The sequence below is a fragment of the Copadichromis virginalis genome, linkage group LG23, assembly GCF_057382275.1.
Source record: "Copadichromis virginalis isolate Kocher_CV1m ecotype Utaka linkage group LG23, C_Virginalis_male_GT1.1, whole genome shotgun sequence".
NCBI classification, from domain to species: Eukaryota; Metazoa; Chordata; class Actinopteri; order Cichliformes; family Cichlidae; genus Copadichromis; species Copadichromis virginalis.
The window spans coordinates 23,836,630-23,858,517 of NC_140639.1; the positions used below are offsets into that span (position 1 = coordinate 23,836,630).

Sequence of the window (21,888 nt, forward strand, 5' to 3'; positions counted from 1 at the left end):
TTGCTTGTTTATACACTCACCAAACACCATATTAAGACCATATTAAAGTAATAGCATCACAGAGTTGTTATTTCCAACTACTCATCCATGATGAGAATCTCCATCTCCACCACATCCCAAAGGTGCTCTACCAGACTGAGATCTGCTGACTGCAGAGGCCATTTGAGTACAGTGAACTCGGTGAACTTTCTGACACCTGATGGGTGTGTTATGGGTACACTGTGGACATAAATGGATGGACATAGTCAGCAACAATACTCAGGTAGGGTGTGGTAATTAAAGGATGCTCAGTTGGTACTAAGGAGGCCATAAGGAGGCCAAAAGGTGCCAAGAAAATATCCACCACATCATTACACCACCAGCCTGAATCGTGATAAGGCAAGATGGATCCATGCTTTTATGTTGTTTAAATCAAGTTACATCTGAATGTCACAAAAATTGAGACTCACCAGACCAGGCAACAATTTTCCAATTTTCTGTTGTGTAGTTTTGGCAAATCTGTGTGAACTGTAGCCTCAGTTTCCTGCTTAGCTGACAGGAGTGGCACTCAGTGTGGTCTTCTTGAGATTACTTGAGTTACTGTTACCATCCTATCCGTTGAAAGGAGTCTGGCTATTCTCCTCAGGATATTTGCTCTTTCATATCATTCTCTGTATACTGATCACTGTTGAATGGAGGATGCAGAATGGAGAACAAATCACCTTTCTTCCTCATTTTGATGTTCAGTTTAAACTTCAGCAGGTCGTCCTGATCATGTCTGGATGCTGTTTAGAAGCACACCAATTTCTTGAATGTCTTTGCTTTAATTTTATTTATCAGTATCCTTAAGAAGTATGGAAAAAATACATGTTCTGCTCCTAAGGTCAATGTGTAATTTAATAGTACTATAAACAGGCAGTACTCTTTAATTGAAGATTTTAATTGGCCCAAAACTCTGTAAATTAACCTGTTTTTTTACTCAACGTCTTTATTTAAACAGCCAGGGTTTATGACATCCTTTGCAGGGACAATGTGTGAATGCCAAGTGTGGCACAATATTGCTGAAAAAGAAGCTAAAAGCAGGTCAGAGCGGTTCTGAACCACCATGAGCACCATGTGGCTGTCAGCGCACCAGTTTTCTTCCTTAGCAACAGCTGGGACTAGACTGAGCCCTGGGCTGAGATTTTCAGTCTCAGACAGTTTGGCCTAGTATCTTTGAGTGTCAGTAGGTCTTCCTTCTACTCCTTCTTCATCTCTCTCTCTCCCTCTCTGTCTGAGCCTCACACTGCAGCAGACATTAGCCCCGATCACTGCGGGCCTGTCATCATGCGACGCTGCAGAGTGGGAAAGGAGACAGGAAAGGAGTGTAAGGATGAGGCGACACAATCGCTGGCGTGATGGTTATTTTTATTCCATAGTTTGGGGGTATAATAGATGTATTAACATTCTGCTGAAAGTCTGACTGACCGGCCCCTGCCTGCATGAAGGTTGTGCCTCAGAAGGGAGAGGAAGAAGAAAGGAGTCTTCTTGATGGTTTGTTATGATGAAATAATTTGCAGCTGCTTGTTTATAATGATCCTGTTTAGGGAGAATGGCAGACACGGGAGGCAACATTATGTGTTTGCTCTGGAGGGTAAAACATAGCTTTAAGTGAGGCTTGATTAAAACGTAGATACTTCAGCAGCACGTACTTGAATGCAACAAAGCTTTTTGTTATTGTAATTGGTGGAAATGTGGTCGCTGTGTTATATTCCGAGATTTGTGTGCATATTGAGCACTTGTTTGCTACTGAAAGGGTGAGCCTGTCAAACCCATCTGCCGGACGCCCCCCCCCCTCCCCACTACCCTTAAGGCCCGTTGTGGTTGCCATGGTAACAGCCTCCTTATGGGATATCAAGGGTGTGTTCAACCACGGTGTCATAGCCTCTCTACAGCAGAGTGTCACATATTTTGGATTAAAAATTGAGAGAATTTGTTTGTTTTTTACTAATCACCTGCTTTTTTTCCATCCCTGCACTCTGTGGGGGAGGCAGGGGGGGTTAATCCAAATAATCGTACAATGAAGGCATGTATTTTATCAGGCGGTGTTGCCATATACACCTTTATGATAAAAGCAAGACCAAACAAAGAAACTAATGAATCATGACAAATGAGATGCACATATTCTCCCTCCTGTCTCAGCACGTGGATGCTGAGACAAAGGCCGGCCGGTAAAGCATCAGCGTAGCACAGTGCTCCCCCTAGTGGCCAATTCTGTAACCTTCACCACGCAGGGGGTTTTCTCCCTCTTATTGTTGCAGCAAAGACTCATCTCTGCCAAGACTCATCTGTTTATTATTATTATTGTTATATAATACGTTGTCTTTTCTCCCGCCCCCCACCCTTAGACACAACAGGTGACCCTTCCCCTCCCCGGATTCCCAGCAGGCAGGTATGGCAGACGGTCAGCAGCCAGAGGGGCACTGGGCCTCCAACGGCCAGGAGAATGGCGAGAATGGCTACTCCGCCTACAGCTCAGCCTATAGAGAGAATGGATACCATGGGGGCGGGGCGGCTGCGCATCCTGGGACGTCAGGTAGGCGTGCGGTGTGTTTGCGAGTGTGTGCAAAAGCATGTGCATGCAAAGTTGTATCAATGGCATTGATTGGAGTGCCTGCACACACCACCAGATGGGTCTACAGCTGTGAGGATTGTGATTGGCTCCATCATGCTGGGCAAGAGCAGTCAATCCCATGAAGGCACTTGAACAAATGAAAGTGTTTTGATTGAATGAGTGCTGAACATGGACAGTCTGCTGTAGCTGTGTTAACAAAGGCAGAAGGACATTGGGGAAGGTACAGTGATGGCTCTTTGGTGGGTGTAAAATTGGTGATTCCCAAACGGTGTTAAGTGGAAGGATCAGCTCAACTCGTCTGACAAAGTAGAATTACAATAAGATTTAAGAGCGCAGTGGACCGGATTGAAATTGAGCACAAAAGTTAACAAATAGCAAAAAATGAAAGTAGCCAAAAAGAGGAAAAAAGTTATCAAAAAAGTTATGATTATAAACCTACTAGGCTATAGATAAACTGTCTCGAACAGTTATAATCATCATCAGCAATCAGCAAATGCACAAAACTGGAGGGTTAAATTATTATATAATTGCAGTATATTATTATACTGTGAAAAAGTCTTGAGCCAGCCTCTTTTCTTTATATTTTACTAGGAGAATGGGAAATAGGTGCAGTGATTATTGAAATGTCCAAACATCCATGGAAATGCAGTAAAGTTTCTAATGAGCTTGAAAGTCGATATTGGTGTGACCAGCTTTATTCTTCAGCTTTATTCTTTTCTAACATTTATGATTTTGGCAGTGAGTTTAAGATCATTGTCATGCTGAAAATGAAGCTCTTGCCAATCGACTGCTTCAATGATGTTAAGTTCCAGGCTGTGGAGAGGCCAGTCAATCAAACGATGAAGCTGCTGCCAATCAGATCGTTTCCAGATTGTATTGCACAGTCAAAATCTGATGCTACTTTTCTGTGTCTACATTTTGACAAGACTTCCAACACCACTGGCTGACATGCAGCTCAAACCGTGACAGAGCCTCCACCGTGTTTCACAGATGGCTGTAGACGGCTGTCACTCTCGTTCCTCTCTACTGACCTCCTCCAAACATAGTCAATATTTTAGGGTTTGGGTTTTTTTAAGCCTGATACTTCTTGTTTTGCCCAGTTTCTTCAATTATTTTTAAGGACACACTGCACACCATGATGAGATATGCAAATTTTTCAAAATCTCTTTGGAAATCACATTGTTGGTGCAAAAATACTATTTTATGTGAAACTGTGTTATCTTTGGTATTTTTCAGAGTTTCAACTAAAGAAATGAGAACAAATTATGTGTTTTTATGACAGGCTGCTAGTAACAAAGTGTCTAAAGATACAATTTAAAATTGGCTCTTTGCCAAGTTGTCTGTTATATGTAGACACAATACACCTGGTTCATTCCTTGAGTGTTTTATACTTGAATGATTCACAGGTCAGTGTAAGTGGCTAGCAAACAAAAACATTCCTCTTAAAATGGTCAGGTACAACGGCTGGACTGAAAATGCCAATGTCCAACTAATCACTTGAAAGTCCTTCAGAAAACCTGGAGAACTATTGTTCAAGAGCCCTTTAAAAATAAAAATTAAGTCTGGCTCCATTCGAGCAAAATATAAAGAAACAAGGGGTGGCTTTAAGACTTTTGCAAAGCACTATACATTGTTTAAAGTCTATTCTCAATCAAATTAGTTGCCTGCAAAAAAAAAAAAAGACAACATTAAACAGACAGCATTACATCTACATGGAAACAGCATCAAGATCCACTTCTCTGCGGTCCAGCGCCTGCATGATATAAGGGTTCCAGCAATGTTTGCTGCCAATAAACAATTAAATTGTTTACTAAAAGCATTCATAAAAAGTTGAGCTGAATAAATAAATACCAAGAAAACTGAATGAATAAACCCTTAAAACAGACAGAGAAAAACTAGGCAAGAAATAAGCTTGTAATTTAGATAATGCAGTGCTACAACACCATGTTAGAATTTAAATGAGAACCAATGATATTTGTGCCACCGTCTAACAAGTACATTTGGAAAGTTTATGATGTGTTGATCTTGGGTGTATTCTGCCTTATAAAGCTTAATAAAATGTTTTTAAAAAAAAGAGTTTTTCTGCATCATTTGGGTAAGTTAGTGAGTCTGTTTGCATTTATCCTCAACGGGCAGCAAACAAAAGGCCCAACTTATTAAATCTCAGAGAAAGCGTCCAGTCTTGTGCTGAGCACTTACCATTCATGAAGCACACACAACCTGCCAAGCTCTGAATTCAAAGGGAGACCTCACAAAGAGATAAGGTCAGCAGAGTGAATCGTCTTCATTTCCTTCCTCCCATCCATGTCTTGTCTTCCCGGTGTGTGTGTGTGTGTCTCTCTCTCTCTCTCCTTCGCAGTGGATGACTCAGCCAATTTGCCTCCCTCCCCTCCCCCCTCTCCATCCGCTGAGCAGATTGGGCCCGTGGCACAAGGTACACCTATACACACTTAAAGCCAATCCAGGCTATCCAGGTTGACGGTGTGAATGGCTGTGAGAGTGGCACAAAAGTCTCTAAAAGACACCCAAGCACACTTGTCCCTAGGATTTAAAGATGGGGCACCCTCTTCCTCCTCTCTCTCTTTCCTTTTCCCCCTACCGTTTAATTTCACGGTGCTCTGTCTGCATGCCAGCTGATCGTCATATCACCTTTAAGGAGTTTGGAGCATGCATAGCATGCCGCCCTGTCCTGTCCACACTCCTGCATTGGTTTAAAACACATAACAGTTAGTTGAGTCGTGAACCCTGCACACAAGGACTAGGCAACACAAACACTCTTCCTCCATTCAGGCAATGGTACATTACCAGCCACTGGAGTCCTTCATTTCATTAGTCTGCTTTCCACCCCTCAGCATCTCCTCTGTTGTTCCCTATCTCACTCTGTGTATTGATTTTTTCCAAGTCTGACTTTCAGCTATTTAACATATCTGCGTGTTTCTTCTTGACATGTGGCATGCAATTACAAAAGTGTAGCGTTGTATAGTCTCACTGCATGGTTTAGGGTTAGTTTCTTTACTCAGTGTCTGAAATTTAGATCTGTGGGATAATGAGATATGCTCATAGACCGTATTAAAAAGATTGAAATAGCTACTTTGACAGCTGGTTTGTGAAGTAATGCTTTTTTTTCAGTCATTGCCATCTTAGCTTTTTGAAACCTGAGGTGGGAGAGAATGAATCTGACTCTGAGGTCGCGCGCTTAATCATAGACTGATTTCGTGTAATGTTGACTTTAAATGGCTTTTCTACTCAATAAGAATTGAAGCTAGTACATGAGACGCCACACTCTTCAGGAAAATGTCTGTTGGGGTTGTAAAAGACGTGACAAATAAGGTTGTTATTGTTCCATCTGCTAGACGAGTCGCCCCGTTCTGGCCAACAGGTTTAAAGTTATACTATCTAAACTTTGTACCGCTAGATCTCAGTAAATTGTAGATTGCAATCAAGGATTGATATAGGACAAACATGTTTTAGTCATCAAAGACAGATAAAAAATATTAAAATTAGACTGTACCCCATAACCGACGAGGCTGGTCGATATGTTTCTGCTTCTGTGTGTGTAAGAAGTGCAATGTTGTACACACTATATTTTAAGATACTTGAATAATATCAACACTTAGCAATAAATAAGGAAAAAGAAGGAAATCTAATACAGTCAATTAACAATCAGTTTAATATTTTGTAGTCACCTCAAAAGCTTTGGGCACTATTCACCTGTAGTAAGTGCTCTCACACGGCAAAAGCAACTCCGGACCAGATCGCCCGATGGTGTAGGCAGTTAGGCCACTGTTTACCTCAGCTGTCAATGCTGGGTGAGAGGCATCGTGCTTTATTTACTTAGAAGGAGGCTGTAAAACTTTGTGAAAGGAGGTCAATACAGGTCAGTGAATCAAGGAAGCTCATTTCTCTCCAATGACAGTGATACTGAGGTCAGTTATTGAGGCTATCCTGAAATTTTATGTTAGTGAGTGCTGCTGTTAGCCTCACTTAGCTGCTATTAGCCTCTGTTACCTGCTGTTAGTGAAACTTTCTTTGAAGTGAATGTAACATTGTTGGACTCAGACATTTAGTGAATAAACTCTCATACCATGTAAGAACCTAATCAAACTGTTAATCAGAAGTAAAGTGTGAGTTTTATTAGCCTATAACCAGCTGTTGTTATTTTTAGCCAGCTCATTGTCAGTTATGGGCAAATATATAAACCGTTCTTCCTAGCAACTGCATTCAAGATGGCAGGGTGACATGGCAGCTTCCACAAACCAGCACCCACTCATATGTACTTTTAATAGCTTAATAATAACTTATCTATGCATATTTATAAGTACAATATCCCTTTTTTTATATTAAATAACCTCAAAATACAAATACCGACTTAACTTTAAGGCACTTTTCCGACACAGAGGCTATGCCCATCTTTTACGTACAGTCTATGAATAAAAAGACAGATGGCTTAGAGCAGGGGTCCCAGTCCACGAGGGCCGGTGTCCCTGCAGGTTTTAGATCTCACCCTGGGTCAACATGAATCACATGATTAGCTCATTACCAGGCCTCTGGAGAACTTCAAGACATGTTGAGGAGGTCATTTATCCATTTAAATCAGCTGTGCTGGATCAAGGACACATCTAAAACCTGCAGGGACACCGGCCCTCGTGGACTGGGATTGGGGACCCCTGTTATATACTGTTATATACTATTGTAGTAAGATGCTGTAACCGCTTCTACATCTAGTATGCAAACCATTAAATATTATGTATTTAATTATAAAGACCAAGCTAGAAGTCTTGTCGATTGCATCCCATGCATCTCCATCAGAGCTGAAAGTATCTTGTAAACCATGTAATCCCAGTTTTGTCATCCTCCATGTCTCATCTATGCGTCTTCCTTCCCCGCCCAAAGATGATAAAGTAGAGGTTGTCAGTCAACAGCAGGATGAGAAGGAGGAGGCTCCAGAGGAGCTCAACAGTCACCAAGAGGATGTGACATATGAGCAGCCAAGAGATTTGCTCTTAGAACAAACAAATTATTTAACAGAGCCCCAGGCTTTGGGCTTCCAGCAAGCCCAAACCCCTGAGGCCCTCAATGGAGGAAGTCATCAAGGTGATCACAACCCATCACAAAAAGGTGTGTGTGGTTTTCTGTGTGTGCATACAGTTTGTGTGAGAGTACAGCGTGAGTGTACGTCTGCCCGTAACCTATTTTGCATGCTCCTCTTGTGTTCTGTAGCGGGTTCAAAAACTCTTAATGAACTGTAATGCAACTGAGGCTTTGCTGCCAGCCTTCCTGCAGCTTTGTTGCCCTGAAATCCTTAAGCTTCCGCTTCAATACCTGAAGTTGCAAAATGACGTGGCAGCATTTTGAGTTTGTGCTTTTTCATCCAAAACATTACCATTTGCTTTCCATCGGAGCGACATCAGAACGCCCGATCAACCACATTACAGTCAATCCATTTCTGCACCTTTGTATTGCCAGCTACATTGCAAATGCAAATATCATTGTCTAAACTGTAAAGCCTTGTAGATGTAATTGTTGCTAGAATTATCGCTCTTTATATTTTTTATGTGGGTTTTGCTGGAATAATTGTGTGTGAAGCAGCTGTTTCTGAGAGTACCCACATGTATGGGTGCCTCACAAATCAGTCCTGAATGTATTTTGAGTCTGTTGTATCACTGCTTTCAGTTTCACTGTTGTTTTCATTTCATCCCAGAGCAAAAGTTAATTTCCTATTGTTGCTAAAAACACACTTAGGATAATAAGATTCACCCTCATTGCTCATCACTATTGTGAAACTTAATAAAGATTATATTGCAAATATTAGTTTTATAATTTGTGCACTGTAACAATTCATTCATATCCACAGTATGCCAATGTTTGCAGTAGAAATTGCAGTAACACCATTTATACATCAAATAAAAGTAACTTATTTTGATCACCATGTTGATGACCATATTTTATAAATCCTCCTGTATTGCAATAGGAATTCAGTGTGTTCGGGTATCATTTTCTTCTTGTCATCTAACATCATGCAACTCATTCCTTCATTCCAGTTCTGCACGCTATATTAGGTGCTGTGATCCCCCCTCTGTGCTGTTGTGGCCTGCCACAAAATACACTGTGCTGTGTGTATTGCTTGATGGAGAGCTACTGTATCTATGTGCAGACGGCGCCGGCTTGACTGTATTGGCTAGCTTTTGTGGATGCTGCAAGCAAAGCTTTTAGCTAACATGACCCGACACAAAGTTGTACAGTATCCTTCAAACTCGCAGCCCAGCCAGAAGAGAGAGTCAGTAAACCATCTTGTGAGTCCACTATGAAGGAAGATGAACCATCGCCACCTGAGAAACAAAGAGCAAAGGCAGAAGGAGAAGAACCTGCCTCGACTGGCCCTCCCCTTCTTTCTGATAGAGAGAAACCTCTCCCCTGCACTTCCTCAACAGAGCAGGGTAATCAAGACAGAGAGGGTGGGAAGGAAGAGGTCACTGACAGAAAATTACTTTCAGAGTCTAAAGAAAAAGAAGCAAAAGAAGTTGTTGTGACAGAGGCCTCATCAGAACTTATGGCAGAAGAAAAAGAAGAAGCAGGAATTATCTTACCAAGTGAGTCAGGGTCAAATATGAATGAAAGCAAAGAAAAAACTGATGTTTTTGAGGCGGTTAATAAGGAGGACCAGCATGGTGCAAATGACTGTAGATTGCATGACACACCACTGCTCACTGATATTCAAAAAACAGACCTTTCGCAAGAAACTCTGACGTCAAGTCCAGAACTTGACAGATCGGATGTTTTTGTAGAACACGTGTCAGGATCAAAAACCTACTTTGACACATCCATGGAGGGTCGAGAAGAAGAGTTGCCACAAACCCAGAGCTATTATGAGCTCAGCACAACGGCAGAGACAAAATTAAGTGGAGATGATGAAAACATTGTGCAGAATATGGAGAAACAACAAAAGCAAAATGTCAACACATCTTCTGGTAAACTGGGACTGGAACAAAGAAGTCTTTCCTTGAACATTACTGTTGGGTCTTCAGCCGGACAGACGGTGAAGGAAGAGAAATCAAGGATCTTCATGGGAAGCTTGTATCCAATCAGTGGAAGCTATGATGAATCAGAGGTTTATCCGTCAACTCCATCTGTGGTGAGCCATCCACCTACATTTCCACCAGCTGTCTCCATTACCCCAACTAACACTGAAACACCTGAAAATATCCCCACCGTGGCAGATGAGCCCTTACCTTATGATAAGCACACAGATAGTTCTAAACAATCAGGAAGCCTCTCTGAGATGTTGGACCTGGCTGGTGCCCTACCTCGTCCATCCCTGGAGAGGATGGAGGTTGACTACATGAGAAGAAAGTCAGTGCCCGCCAATGTATCTGCCCTTGTGGGAAGTTCTTTAGCCAAGCTTGCCTTGACAGATCAAGCCCCAAGTGTTTTCTCACAAGAAAACCAGCTGGAGGAGGTGGGCTACTGTGTCTTCAGTGAGTATTCAGGGCCCATGCCTTCTCCCGCTGATGTACCCAGTCCCGGGGATTCTCCACACCAGCGTTTCCCTTCTGTAGAGGGGGAAGTAGAGGAGGATCTAGGGGATTTGAAAGCAAAAGATGTTTCAAAAGGAATACAACAACAAGATTACAAAGAGGTTACCCCTGTGATCTCTCAAATACCAGTGGTAGAAAAGAAAGGCTCACCAGTAAAGTCTAACCTGATCCTTGAAAAAGCTGTAACCAGTGGAATAAAACCGGATCGGCTAAGAATCCCAATGACTACTTCAAAAGACAGACTGAGTGAATTTCGTTTGGAGACTGGGTTGCCAGGGAACATAAAGATTCAAGCTATCCCTGAGGTAGATGTTGAAAAAGACCCATCAAGAGAAGCTTCACCTATCCCACCAGACAGTTCATTCACTTTCGCGCCTACAGAAACTGGAACCAAGGTTCCTCCAACTCCAACAACCCCCAAGTCCCCAGATGACACATCATCAGAAACCCAAACTGCAGGAGAGAAAGCACAGAAAGATGACCCATCAGAGCTAAAAGCATCTGAAAACGTTGATAATAAACAGTCAGAGTTAGACAAAGAAAATCTGAAGCCTGAGCAGAAAGAATCTGAAGAAAGAAGTGATGAACCAGAAATGCCAAACAAAGACTTGGCTTCAGGATTATCTCAGTCTTTAGAAGAGAGCACAGACAAAGCTAAGACAATCCAAAGTGGGCAACAGACCTCAAACACTGCTCAGGATTTAATTACTACAAAGCACACAGATGAGAAAAATGACCAAAACCAGCAGCAAAAAAGCAGTCTGGTGAAAGGCTCACCGAAGCTCCAAATATCTTCTCCGATCATCATTATCCCTCAAGCACAAATAGATGAAGAAGCAGAGGAGGAAGATGATATTGAGATTGCAGAGGAGCCTCAAGAGATAATGGAAGAAGCCCAAGAGCCGGATGAAACAAGGAAGAGTCAAACTGAAGAAGCTGGGAAGGAAGAGCAAAAGACAGAACAAGTGAGACTGATGGTGGATGACCAGATGTTGGAAGAAGATCCAAAGTCTGGAGCAGAAGAATGGAGTCACAGCGCCCAAAACAGTGACGAACCTGCAACAGACAGTTCGCACTTGTCTCCCTGCTCTGACCACGAGCTGACACAGCAAACAGAGGAAGGAGGCAGAGAAGACATGGAGGCAGATAAAATAGAAGAGGACTTAGACACAGATAAGGTGAAAGGGAAGACAGACGAGTACGAAGGGGTGAAGAAAGAGGAAACAAAGGAGGAAAAGGAAGGAACGGAAGATCATAAAATGATAGAAGAAGAGGATGGAAAGAAGGTGAGGAAGGTGGAGGAGGAGACCTCGGATGTTCTTAGCCAGACCGATCAAGCACCTAACGATGAAACCACCATGGACGTGTCCATCCTAGATACAGACAGTGGCTGGATGGATTCACAAGGTACCCAGAGTAAACCTGTTAATAAATCACTTGTTTAAAAAAAGATTAAAAGCCTTTAAATGTTTATTTAGTTTAATAATTTTGGTTTAAAAACTTGCTAGCACCAGAAAACTTGTTTGGAAATGTGTCTTTTGTGCTAAGCTAGCTCCTAGCTAGCAAGGAGCGTGGAGAATTAGCCCTCTGTTGATCCTTCTCCACTGCAGATGATGACAAAAGTATTATGACTGAGCAAATCGAAGCCCTTCCTCAGCCCCAGAGCTCGACCAATAAGCCTGTGGTGGTGGACAGACCCGCTAAACGGGGCCCCGGCAGATCAAGGGCCACCACTGAGTCTAAAGTATCCCGCAAAGTACTGAGCCACCATCCACCAAGAGAGGAGATAAAGAAGAAAAAAGGTTCCAATTCTGTATTTACGCCTGAAATTTATAATCCTTGTCATCTAACCGAGGTATGCATGTCGGTATAACCTTGTCTCTCCTCTCTGCTAGTAGGCATCAGGAGGGCTGACCAGAGTAAGGTGTCAGCCCTCCAAAGTCATTCCCCGTCTCGAAAGGGTGTAGCCAAAGCGGCGGCCAGACATCCTAGGCCTGCTCTGCTTCACGGCTCTGCTAGACGCAAGGCCACAGGTGAACACTTTTCACCCGGAGTCAGTGCCGTGGATAGAGAGAGAGCAACACCCAAATAATTAAAGCATTTTTTCAAATGTAAATCAGTTTTGGATATGTGGCGTTTGATGTCTTTGCTCTCTCTCCATTGATGGCTCATTGAGGAATCAAGCAAGGTGCAGTGTAGCTGGCAAACATCATGTGCTGCTGATTTATTTTTTAAAGTTCTGTCATGTCTGGTCTGCTTTGGGTTTCTTTTTCAGTTTTATTTTTCTAAAAGCTTTAAACATGCTTTGTTTTTTCTCATTTTGTCAAACATGGAGTATTTGTTCCCGCTCTGCTTCAAATTCATGCTTTTATTTTTTTCTGCTCAGTGATGATGTTATTCATTGTGACTGGTATTGAATAACTCTGGTTTAACACTTGTGTGCGTGTGTATGTCTCCTGAAAATGGCCGCATGTTTGAAGGTTGTGTGTTCTGTCAACAAGCGAAGTGAGGGTGACGTGAAATGTCGTGATACGTGTACAGAAGGTGCTTCTGTAATATGAATGTGCTCATATGTCCACTTTTTCACCTTGTATTCAGCAAATGTGCATTTGTGTGTGTCACACTGATGAACATGTTTGCTTCACAGGTGTGGAGCACCATCAGCCCCTCAGTGTGGCCCACCAGTCCAGGGAGAGGACCACTGTAAGTATAACAAGTCAACGTTTATTATTTTTTGTCTTTCAATTGAAATCCTCACAAAGTTAAGGTTATTCCAAGAGTGTTTTCATCATCTCTCAGTAATATTGATCCCTAAAAGACCGCTTTCTTCTTATTGGCTACCCCTCACCTGGATTCCCGTGTGATTCCCATGTGTGCCTTTTTATTTTGGGGTTACTGCCTTCCTATAAGCTCAAATGGCTGGCTATTCTCCTCTGACCTCTAACATCAACAAGGCATCTTTACCCACTTGCTGGATATTTTCTTTTTTCAGACCATTCTCTGTAAACACTACTGATGGTTGCTTGGAAAATTAGATCGAATCAGCAACCATGCCTCATTTAGAGTCACTTAAATCACTTTTCATCCCCATTCTGATGCCCAGTTTGAGCTTCAGCAGCTTGATCATATCTACAGACCTAAATGCACTGAGTTGCTCCAATGTAATTTGCTGCTTTTGCATTAACAAACAGTTGAAAAGTTCTATCTAACAAAGTGGCTGGTGAGTGCATTTTCTGTACGACTTTAGGCCATGGCGTCTTCATATTTTCTGTTTTGTTTTTGGGCTTTCTTCTCTTTTTTTGCATGTCTGCTTTTCTCTCTCTCCATAATCATTTTGTCTTGCATGCTTGCTTCTGTCCTTGTGTCAGTCTCGACAGAGAAAATCTGTGAGTATAGACATCAAAAGTGCAAAATTATTTTACATTTTACCATTAAAAACACACTTATGATGTGCAGCAACGAGCGACGCAGCTCATTCAAACGATTTCAGCCAAATTCTGTTTCTTGTTCCTTTCATTTCATTCCTAAAGATTATTAAACCAAACAGAAATAATAATAATCCAATGTTCATGTGGTTCATTTGGCATATTTATAAAGACAACAATGTTCTTAGATATGTTCGGTTAGATCAAAACACACACGTACACAAACAGACTGTTTGTGTATGAGCCACAAATAAACACATTGCATTTTTACTCCATCCTGTCTCAACTTTTCATTTCTCCATCTGCTTGTCATGCCTGTTTTCCATCCTGAACATCTTCCACCTACCCTGCATGCCTTTCCTCCCTGTTGTCATGGTCACGGTCAAGAGCCCCACGAGGGCGGTTGTATTAAAGATGGCAGTGCAGCGTCGGGGGTTTGATCGCGAGCCCCCCCGGCCCGGCTCTGCCTGTAGCCTTAAACGGAGCCCCCTCGTACAGGCGGAGCTCTGCGAGGCCCGTCCCTCCTCCGCGTGCTCACGCCCATCACCTCTGTCTAAGAAATGGGTGGAGAAGGTAAAGTGAGGGTGGGGGATAAAAGCAAGGGTTGAGGGGTGGCTGTGACCAACATGTGCATGCCTCAGCCTGCATCTCAACTCTGCTGTGTGTCTGTTAATCCAGGAGAGAGCGTACCGGAGCCCCGAGAAGAAGTCATCCCTCCCCAGGCCGGCCAAGTCTCTGACACGCCACATCCCGGCTGCTGAACAGGAGGACAACAGCACCCCCTCCAGGCCAACCTGTAAGAATCTCCACGGTCCAAAACCTTCAGATTGTTTGCTTCCCAGATTAATTGCTTCTTTACTCACCAGATTATTTGTATTATACTTTAACTCCCAACACCTTCCACTTCCCACCTGCTGTTTTACCCCTGATTTTCCCTTTTTATTCCCTTCTTCTGTAAAGCGTTCCGAACAGCGGACACCAGGTCTGGAAGAGCCCCTAGTATGGCAGGTAGAACACCTAGTAGATCCTTTTAGACCTTTCACACCATCTTCATCGACATCTGTTTATTAGTTTATACAGTTTATTTATGCTTGTTTGCTTTAATAACTATAAGATAAGGACTTATATTTTCCATAGAAGAGAGCATCATCCCTTCATCCCTGCAGTAATACAGAGAAAACCCCAACGATCAGATGAACCCCTATGAGAAAGGTTTTGGCAACAGTGGGAAGGAAAACTCTCTTTTAACAGGAAGAAACCTCAGGCAGAGCTTGGCTCAGGGAGGGACAGTAATCTGCACAAAAGTTTAGGGTCACTTGATTTTGAAAGAAAAGCATATTTGTTTTTGTGTAACAAACATGAACTGGATTGGAAATGTTGCAAATGGCAACAGATATCTCTGTTTCTTTCTCAGTGGCCAGCCTTGTTTACCTCATGCAAGTTTAATGGGGCTGGATCATCAGAAAACTCTCACCCAAATGGTTAAAATGCGATGAATCTGGCCTTTTGGGTGTCCGGAAAGAGGTTTTCATTCAGCAGTGTGTACTACCCTTTTCATAAACAAGCACAATTCAGCTGTTCTGGGTATCATTTAATCAAACCGCTCAACCAGCAGAAAACTTGTCAGGTCTGTGGATGCACTTGTCTTATTGCCTGGTTTTGTACCAGGATCTCCTCTTTCTCCTCCTCTGGTACAAAGCCATCTTGCCCTGTTCCGAGAAGGGTCGAAGATGTCCCCCTTTATGTGAGACTTGACTTCTCGTCCACATGCATCGAGACAGTGTCCCATATTTTGAGTAGCTCTACTGTACCAAAAAAGTAAATAGATTTTATTTTATTTATTTATTTCCCCAAGAAATTCAAAGAGGGTAATCACACAGAACAGCAGCTGAAGTAATGTTTGATACAGGTGATCCTTAAGACCAGAAAAACTGCTTGTAAGAAGGTAAATTTAGTATGTTTGTGCCTTCCACAATGGACCGCTGGAACATGAGACTGATCGATTGACCTCATATGTTAGCACAACACTTTGCAGGTCTGTGCAAAAGTCTTGAGCCACCCCTCATTTCTTTATATTTTACTTCCAAGGTGCCAGACTTTTTTGTAATTCTTTTAAAGTGCTCTTGAGCAATAGTCCTCCAGGCTTTCCTAAGCTCTTGGACATTAGACACGCTTTTTATTTTTTCAAACGATGACATCACAATGGTGCCATAAAGATGTGCAAAACCACACACTGCATGAATGTATCCAAAAATCTCAGGTTTTTACAGCTTATAGAAGCCAATTTTAGTGCTTCAAGGTCATAGTTCAAAGGTCAGGGTGATACAAATTGGGAAAAAGCTTTAGTTTCCATTGGAAACAGGTATTTATAAAGCGTGTCTAAATAGGCTTTATCCACCCTGCAGTTATCTTATCAGAAAAGCAGGTGTGGATCACAGCAACAGGTGTGTTCCTTGTTCTCATGTAGGATAAAATCTTATTGGGTCTTCCCCGGTAACGCAGCAACAAGCCACCAGTAGCTAAATGAATTCAGCTGCCTGTGTTTGTGCTTTCAGGCTCCTGGGCAAACACTTGTGTGTGATCTTGGCTGTTTGCTTAGGTGGAAACTGAGCAGGTCTTTTTCAGTGCTGTGTTTCTCCTCCATCATCATCATCATAAGAAGCAGATGAAGGATCACTCCTTTCTATCCAATAGTTTGAAGGTTTTCTTTTCATTCCTCCTCCTTCGTCTTCTCATTACTGCCCTCTCTTCTCTTAAGGTACAGACTCGGCGCGTTCCCGATCAGTCCACAGTGGCGCCTCCACCCCGGGCTCCTCCGCCGTCACACCCGGCACGCCCCCTAGCTACTCCTGCCGCACGCCCGGCTCGCGCACCCCGGGCAGCCACACGCCCAAGTCCTTCAGCGTCCTCCAGGAGAAGAAGGTGGCAGTGATCCGAACCCCACCCAAATCTCCATCCTCTGTCCAGCGGCAGCTGAAGGTCATCAATCAGCCTCTGCCTGACCTGAAGAATGTGAAGTCCAAGATCGGCTCCACCTCCAACATTAAGCATCAGCCGAAGGGCGGACAGGTAACAAGCAGCCCTGAGACACAGAGTGACTTTTGTCTTTGCAGCACACAGAAATACAGGAAAACATCTGCAGGTAGAAAAAGCACAGATTTCCATAGATTAATGATTTCTGTCCTTATAAGTATTATGTGTGTACATAATTCTGCCACATGGGGGCAGTAAAGTACACATTTTAAAATAAAATAGGCTGCACAAGACTTTAAACTGCAAACCAATCACGATTTCACAGCTGTTTTTAACTTGAATTATTGTCCGTTCTTTGTATTATTTCCCTCAGTCAAAACATTTGACTATTTTTAAGAGATTTTTTAAATCCATCCTTTTGTCTATTATCATGACTCAGTATTACTGGATGCTCTGTGAGTATCAGAGTTTAGAAAAATCTTAAACAGCTCCTGCAAACCAGTAAAAAAAAATAGGCAGCTTTAAAAGGATGGGTTTTTATCTCCTTTTTCTCTCTAGAGATGTCATAAAATGCTCAAATAGTCTCCTCATGCTCTGCGTTTGCTCTCGCTCACTGTCTGGTGTGCCTCTAACCCACCGTCTGTGTGTCTGCCTCCCTCCGACTGTCCTCTGCCCTCTCCCTGTCCACCGTCATCTCCATCAGTCTGGATGAATCGTCATCAGCTGCATCCTTTCCCCTCTTCCTCCGTCTTCCTCCTCTTTCTTTCCCAACAATTTTCTCCCCGGTGACCTTCAGCTCTCCCAAAGTTTTTTTGTTTTGTTTTTGTAACATAAAGCCTTCCTCCTAAGAAAACACCGCCTCCAAGGAGCAGCCAGCCTGCAAAAGCATTTGCCCCTGAGGGAGCTGCTTTCGTCACTGTGCAGGATTTTCCCTTCCAGCTCTGGGTATTAATAATTTCAAGCGTGCAGAATTACCTATGGAGGAGTCACATCAAGGTCACAGCATAAAAATATATCATCTCTTTTCCTTTTATCCACCCTTGACTTTCAGAAAAAGATGTCTTTTAGGAACCTACGAGATAAAAATTTTAGAGGATCTCAAGGTGGCCAAGCTGTTAGAATAACTGAGAGATGTTCCTTTGCAATGACGTACCTCACACGTAAAATAACACATGGACTGCATGCAGATAGGAGACAGAAACCATCTCCTTGTTAATCTTTGGGGTGTAACTGATCATTTTAATGTCCCCACAGTGCTGTGTTGGTGAGGTCATTAACCCTGTGATATATGGAGGTGGAGTCGATTCACTGCCAGCTCTCCTTACTTCTTTGGGGAGAAAACTGACAGAGGGACAGAAATTTTTAATGAGGCTCGGTGACGCACGGCTTAGCGGAGCGGCACAGGAGCGCAGACAGATATATAGACCAGAAACATTAGAGGACCATTTTCTATCTTTTCATATTAGCTTCTGCTCACAGAGAAGCTTTTCTTCCACACAAAATCACTCTATTTAGACTGAAGTCTACAGGAGCTAGAATGACTCTTGGGTCAGTGTTAAGTGGCTCATTCCTCTGAAAATGGTCCGGTACAAGGACTGGACTCAAAACTAAAGAAACACTTTAAGAGACCTGAAAACAGTAAATGTGGTATTTCTGTTTTCAGTATTGTGATTTTCCGAGTTTACATAATTAGTTCATGTTTTTAAAATAAACCAAACAGGGCCGTCATTGAGTTCAGTTCATTCGCTCTGTCATTGGTCGACCTTGCAGAAAGGCTGAAACCTCTGAGCTGAAACAGCCACAGAAGGAATGAGAAAGATAACCTCTAAACACAGCACATGTTGTTATACGTGGGAATAAATCAACATCAGAGCTGTCGGAAGAATCCAGGTCAGTTCAGTGGAGACAGTCCCCCTTTTTATTACTTTATTTTATTTTTGCTGTACAAGCAAAACTACTGTTTGCTGGGTTTTTGCTAATGCAGGGGAAAAATACGTTTTCTTGTTTTCTATTTGCAGATTTGATCCTCATCATATTTATAACATCTTGATCTTTTTATTGAGCATCAGTCTGAGCATCTCTCAGGAAAGAAACTCAATCTTTCAGTTTTTCTTACTCACAGTGAGGCTTAACTTGACCAGTGAGATTATTTCTGCCTCCAGGTCAGCTCTGAGAATAACACAAATTTGTGCTCTGTAAAAGATTCTTGGAAGGTCATTTCTTGGGCGTGACTGCAGTCTCAGTTACAACATGAGAGTCGAGCAGTTTGTAGCACCACTGTTTAGGGTTCTTGCACCTTTTTATCCTGGTCATTATAGACTGTATATAAAAGGCCGACTCTGAAACTGAAGCCAGACTGCATTCCTTCTAATGACCAGCAGGGGACGATTAGAAGGAAGTCAGATTGTAAAGAAACCTAGAAGACTATTGTCTATTATAAGTCTATAGTGACAAAGGGACAAAGCGAGAGACACTAAAGTGGGAATTAAACATTCGTATCACTGCTATTCTCAGAGCTGTATACACCACCACGAAGAAAAGCATTGTTAGTTCTAATGATGCACGCAAACAGACCCCGACCCCTCACTGCACACTTATCTAAATGAGGCACATACAGTGTTTTCTTTTTCTTTTTTATTATTATCATAATTATCCAATTTTATTTTAGGTTCACATTTTACACGAGAAGCTGGACTTCAGTCATATTCAGCCAAAGTGTGGCTCCAAGGATAATCTGAAGCACTCGCCCAAAGGAGGCAATGTATGTACGCCTTTCTCTCTCTCTTTTTTCTCTCTTTCTCTTATTTCTCTTTCTCTTTTTTCTCAGCTGGGGCTGTCGTGGCACTCTGTCATGCTACTATTATGTGTTCACGCGTCTGTCATCTGTCCGTCTGCCAATACGTTGTTTCGGACAAGCAAAAGAGAAGGGGTTTATTTCCAAAGGTGTAGCACGCCTATGTTACTTTTTTTCAGTTAGCACTGTTTACTGTTTAGTGTATAACAGGAAAGTTAGCATAGACTGGAAACTGGGGTGGAGGTGGGTTGCAAAGCAGCTTGCAGAGCTAGCTGTTGGTAGATTTGATTTTTCTTTAATTTTTAAAAATTGTGGATGTTGCACACTGGGAAGTAAACTCTTTCGTGCGCTTCACGTTTGAGACTTGGTGCTTGATTTCTGCATAGGCTTCAGCCCATTTCATGCAGTCTGAATTCAAGCGCACTCGAGTTAAAGTGGGCATCGACAGACTGATGTAAACCTGGGACGCCTCTACAGGATTATTTTAAGCAGGGAAGTAGGAAGGGTTTTTTTTATTAAGCCCCTCGACTCCATGGCTGTGTGAGAGACCCTGTGTGTTCTGTCTGTTTGGGTTTTTTTTAAAAGAAAAAAGTCAACCTGTCATCCACAGGTCATGATTCCAAGCGTTAAGCTGGACTTTAGCCACGTTAAGTCTAAATGTGGCTCCCTGGACAAAATCCAGCACGCGGCAGGCGGGGGAAACGTGAGTGACTTAGCAGAAAATCATCTCATCCAAGATCTGTCGTTCTTGATAACACTTCACATTAAGATGTGTGTGTGAGCCGTCCTCGTGGAGTGTGTTCGTCTTCATTAGCTGTATTTTGTGTCTCAGAAACAAAAACATTTACAATTGTATAATCTTTGTGCATTCACCTGGGCCACAACATACAGCATGTCTGCATAGTGCATATATTTCATAACATAAACCACTTCCCTCTGCAGCCTGCAAGGCTGTCAGTTTCTCTTGTTTACAATGCTCGCACTAATTCACATCACCCATGGACAATAAAGTTTAATTGAAGCACCTGCTCCCCGTAGCGTCACACAGTAGCGCCCGTGTTCTGTGTTTGTTTGATGTCTGCACCGTCACTGCTTGCGTTCATGTTAACCTCCCCTCCAGGGATCTGACATCAGCCTCTCTGTGGCTTTTCTGTGGACTGCGGTTGATTGACTCACACCGCCTTTGTCTAGAGATTCATGTCATCTCACCACGTTCATTTTCTCTCTTTTTGAAACCTGTCGCTTTCATTTCATTGCATTTCATGCCTGTTATTTGTGTTTTATTCACATTCAAAGCAATTAAAGGTGAATTTGTGCAATGTGCCACTGCTCGCAGATCCAAATCCAGACCAAGAAGATCGACCTGAGCCATGTCACCGCTAAATGTGGCTCCTTTTCCAACATCCACCACAGACCAGGTACTGTACAGCCACAGCTGGCCTTTTAGAAAAACTTAGAGAATTACATTATTGTACAATGTGTTTAAGGGCCTTTTCTTAAAGGAATTCTGAGACTAGTTGTCATTACCACATCTTTAATTGTCCTTGTTGAAAGAAGTTACTCGTACTATAAACTTTTAAAAACATTGGTGATATATATTCTTCATGTATATCTCACTGTAATCCACGAAATCTCCAGTTGAGCAAAAAATCCTTAGGCCCCCAATGGTTCTTATCTATATCTCAGACAATGACCATCATCATGTTGCCTAGCAACCACCTACCAACTACAGTTGGCACGATACCACTTTTTTATGTCCGATACCGATACCAATATCATAAATTTGGATATTGGCCGATACCGATATGAATCCGATATAGTGTGTTTTTAATCAATAAAACTGTTTTTTAATATCTTGCTGCATTTTGTATAAGTTCAAACTCAAGTTTAAAAAAATAAAACACTAAAGCTATTCTGTTATACCTGTATGGAAAAAATACACTGCACCCAAAATATTTCCTAGTTCAGCAATACTGATCAATCTAATAAACTTAAACCTACTCCATCCTCCCTATTCTGGTATTTTAAAGAGTAAGCAACCTAACTAATAGGGTTGCAAACTCCCAGCACAAAAAAAAAAAAAGGGAACCACCCCCCACCCTCCACCTCATGATGCTTAATCGACGTAATCAACTTTAATTTGATGCAGTGTGAAAAAAAACGCACCGAAATAAATTATTTTTCAAGAATAATTAAATAGAGTCAACATCTTTCTTCAACAGAACTGCAGACTGCACAGATGGTACCTTCCCAAAGGAAAAAGTACTATAGCTTACTAGTGTATATTAGACTTAACAGTTACTTTATACAATAATGGACTTCTATACATTTTACATCATATTAAAACTTTGGGTGTAAGATTCAGATAATTAATTATTAAAAGCTAGACATTTTAAATGAGAATAAGAAAGAAAAGTATGTCTTTGTGCCCCCTTTTCATGTTAATGCCCTATCGGCCCCCCTGGCTAAACTTTGCTAGATCCGCCCCTGCACAGTTACCAGCGTCAGCTACATAGAAAAAGATCCTGGTGTAGAAAGTGATATTAAATAAATTCTAACAACAGCTTA

General features: G+C 42.2%; 1 protein-coding gene across 10 annotated transcripts in view; it reads left to right on the forward strand.

Annotated features, from left to right (window-relative positions):
- Positions 1-21,888, forward strand: part of LOC146680929 (uncharacterized) — an 84,152-nt gene that overhangs the window by 57,822 nt on the left and 4,442 nt on the right. For 2 of the 10 annotated variants that reach the window (XM_085450045.1, XM_085450046.1), the window contains 12 exons: positions 2,367-2,554; positions 4,953-5,027; positions 8,854-11,535; positions 11,739-11,930; positions 12,024-12,161; positions 12,776-12,831; positions 14,232-14,349; positions 14,514-14,561; positions 16,312-16,622; positions 19,195-19,287; positions 19,931-20,023; positions 20,657-20,738. In XM_085450045.1, the coding sequence (XP_085306171.1) occupies positions 2,413-2,554; positions 4,953-5,027; positions 8,854-11,535; positions 11,739-11,930; positions 12,024-12,161; positions 12,776-12,831; positions 14,232-14,349; positions 14,514-14,561; positions 16,312-16,622; positions 19,195-19,287; positions 19,931-20,023; positions 20,657-20,738 (4,030 nt within the window). In that variant the 5' untranslated portion in view covers positions 2,367-2,412. Of the gene's footprint in view, positions 1-1,321; positions 1,513-2,366; positions 2,555-4,952; positions 5,028-7,486; positions 7,712-8,853; positions 11,536-11,738; positions 11,931-12,023; positions 12,188-12,775; positions 12,832-13,496; positions 13,515-13,940; positions 14,118-14,231; positions 14,350-14,513; positions 14,562-16,311; positions 16,623-19,194; positions 19,288-19,930; positions 20,024-20,656; positions 20,739-21,888 lie in introns of those variants that run through there. The other 8 variants (XM_085450054.1, XM_085450047.1, XM_085450048.1 and 5 more) reach the window with 8 other exon arrangements.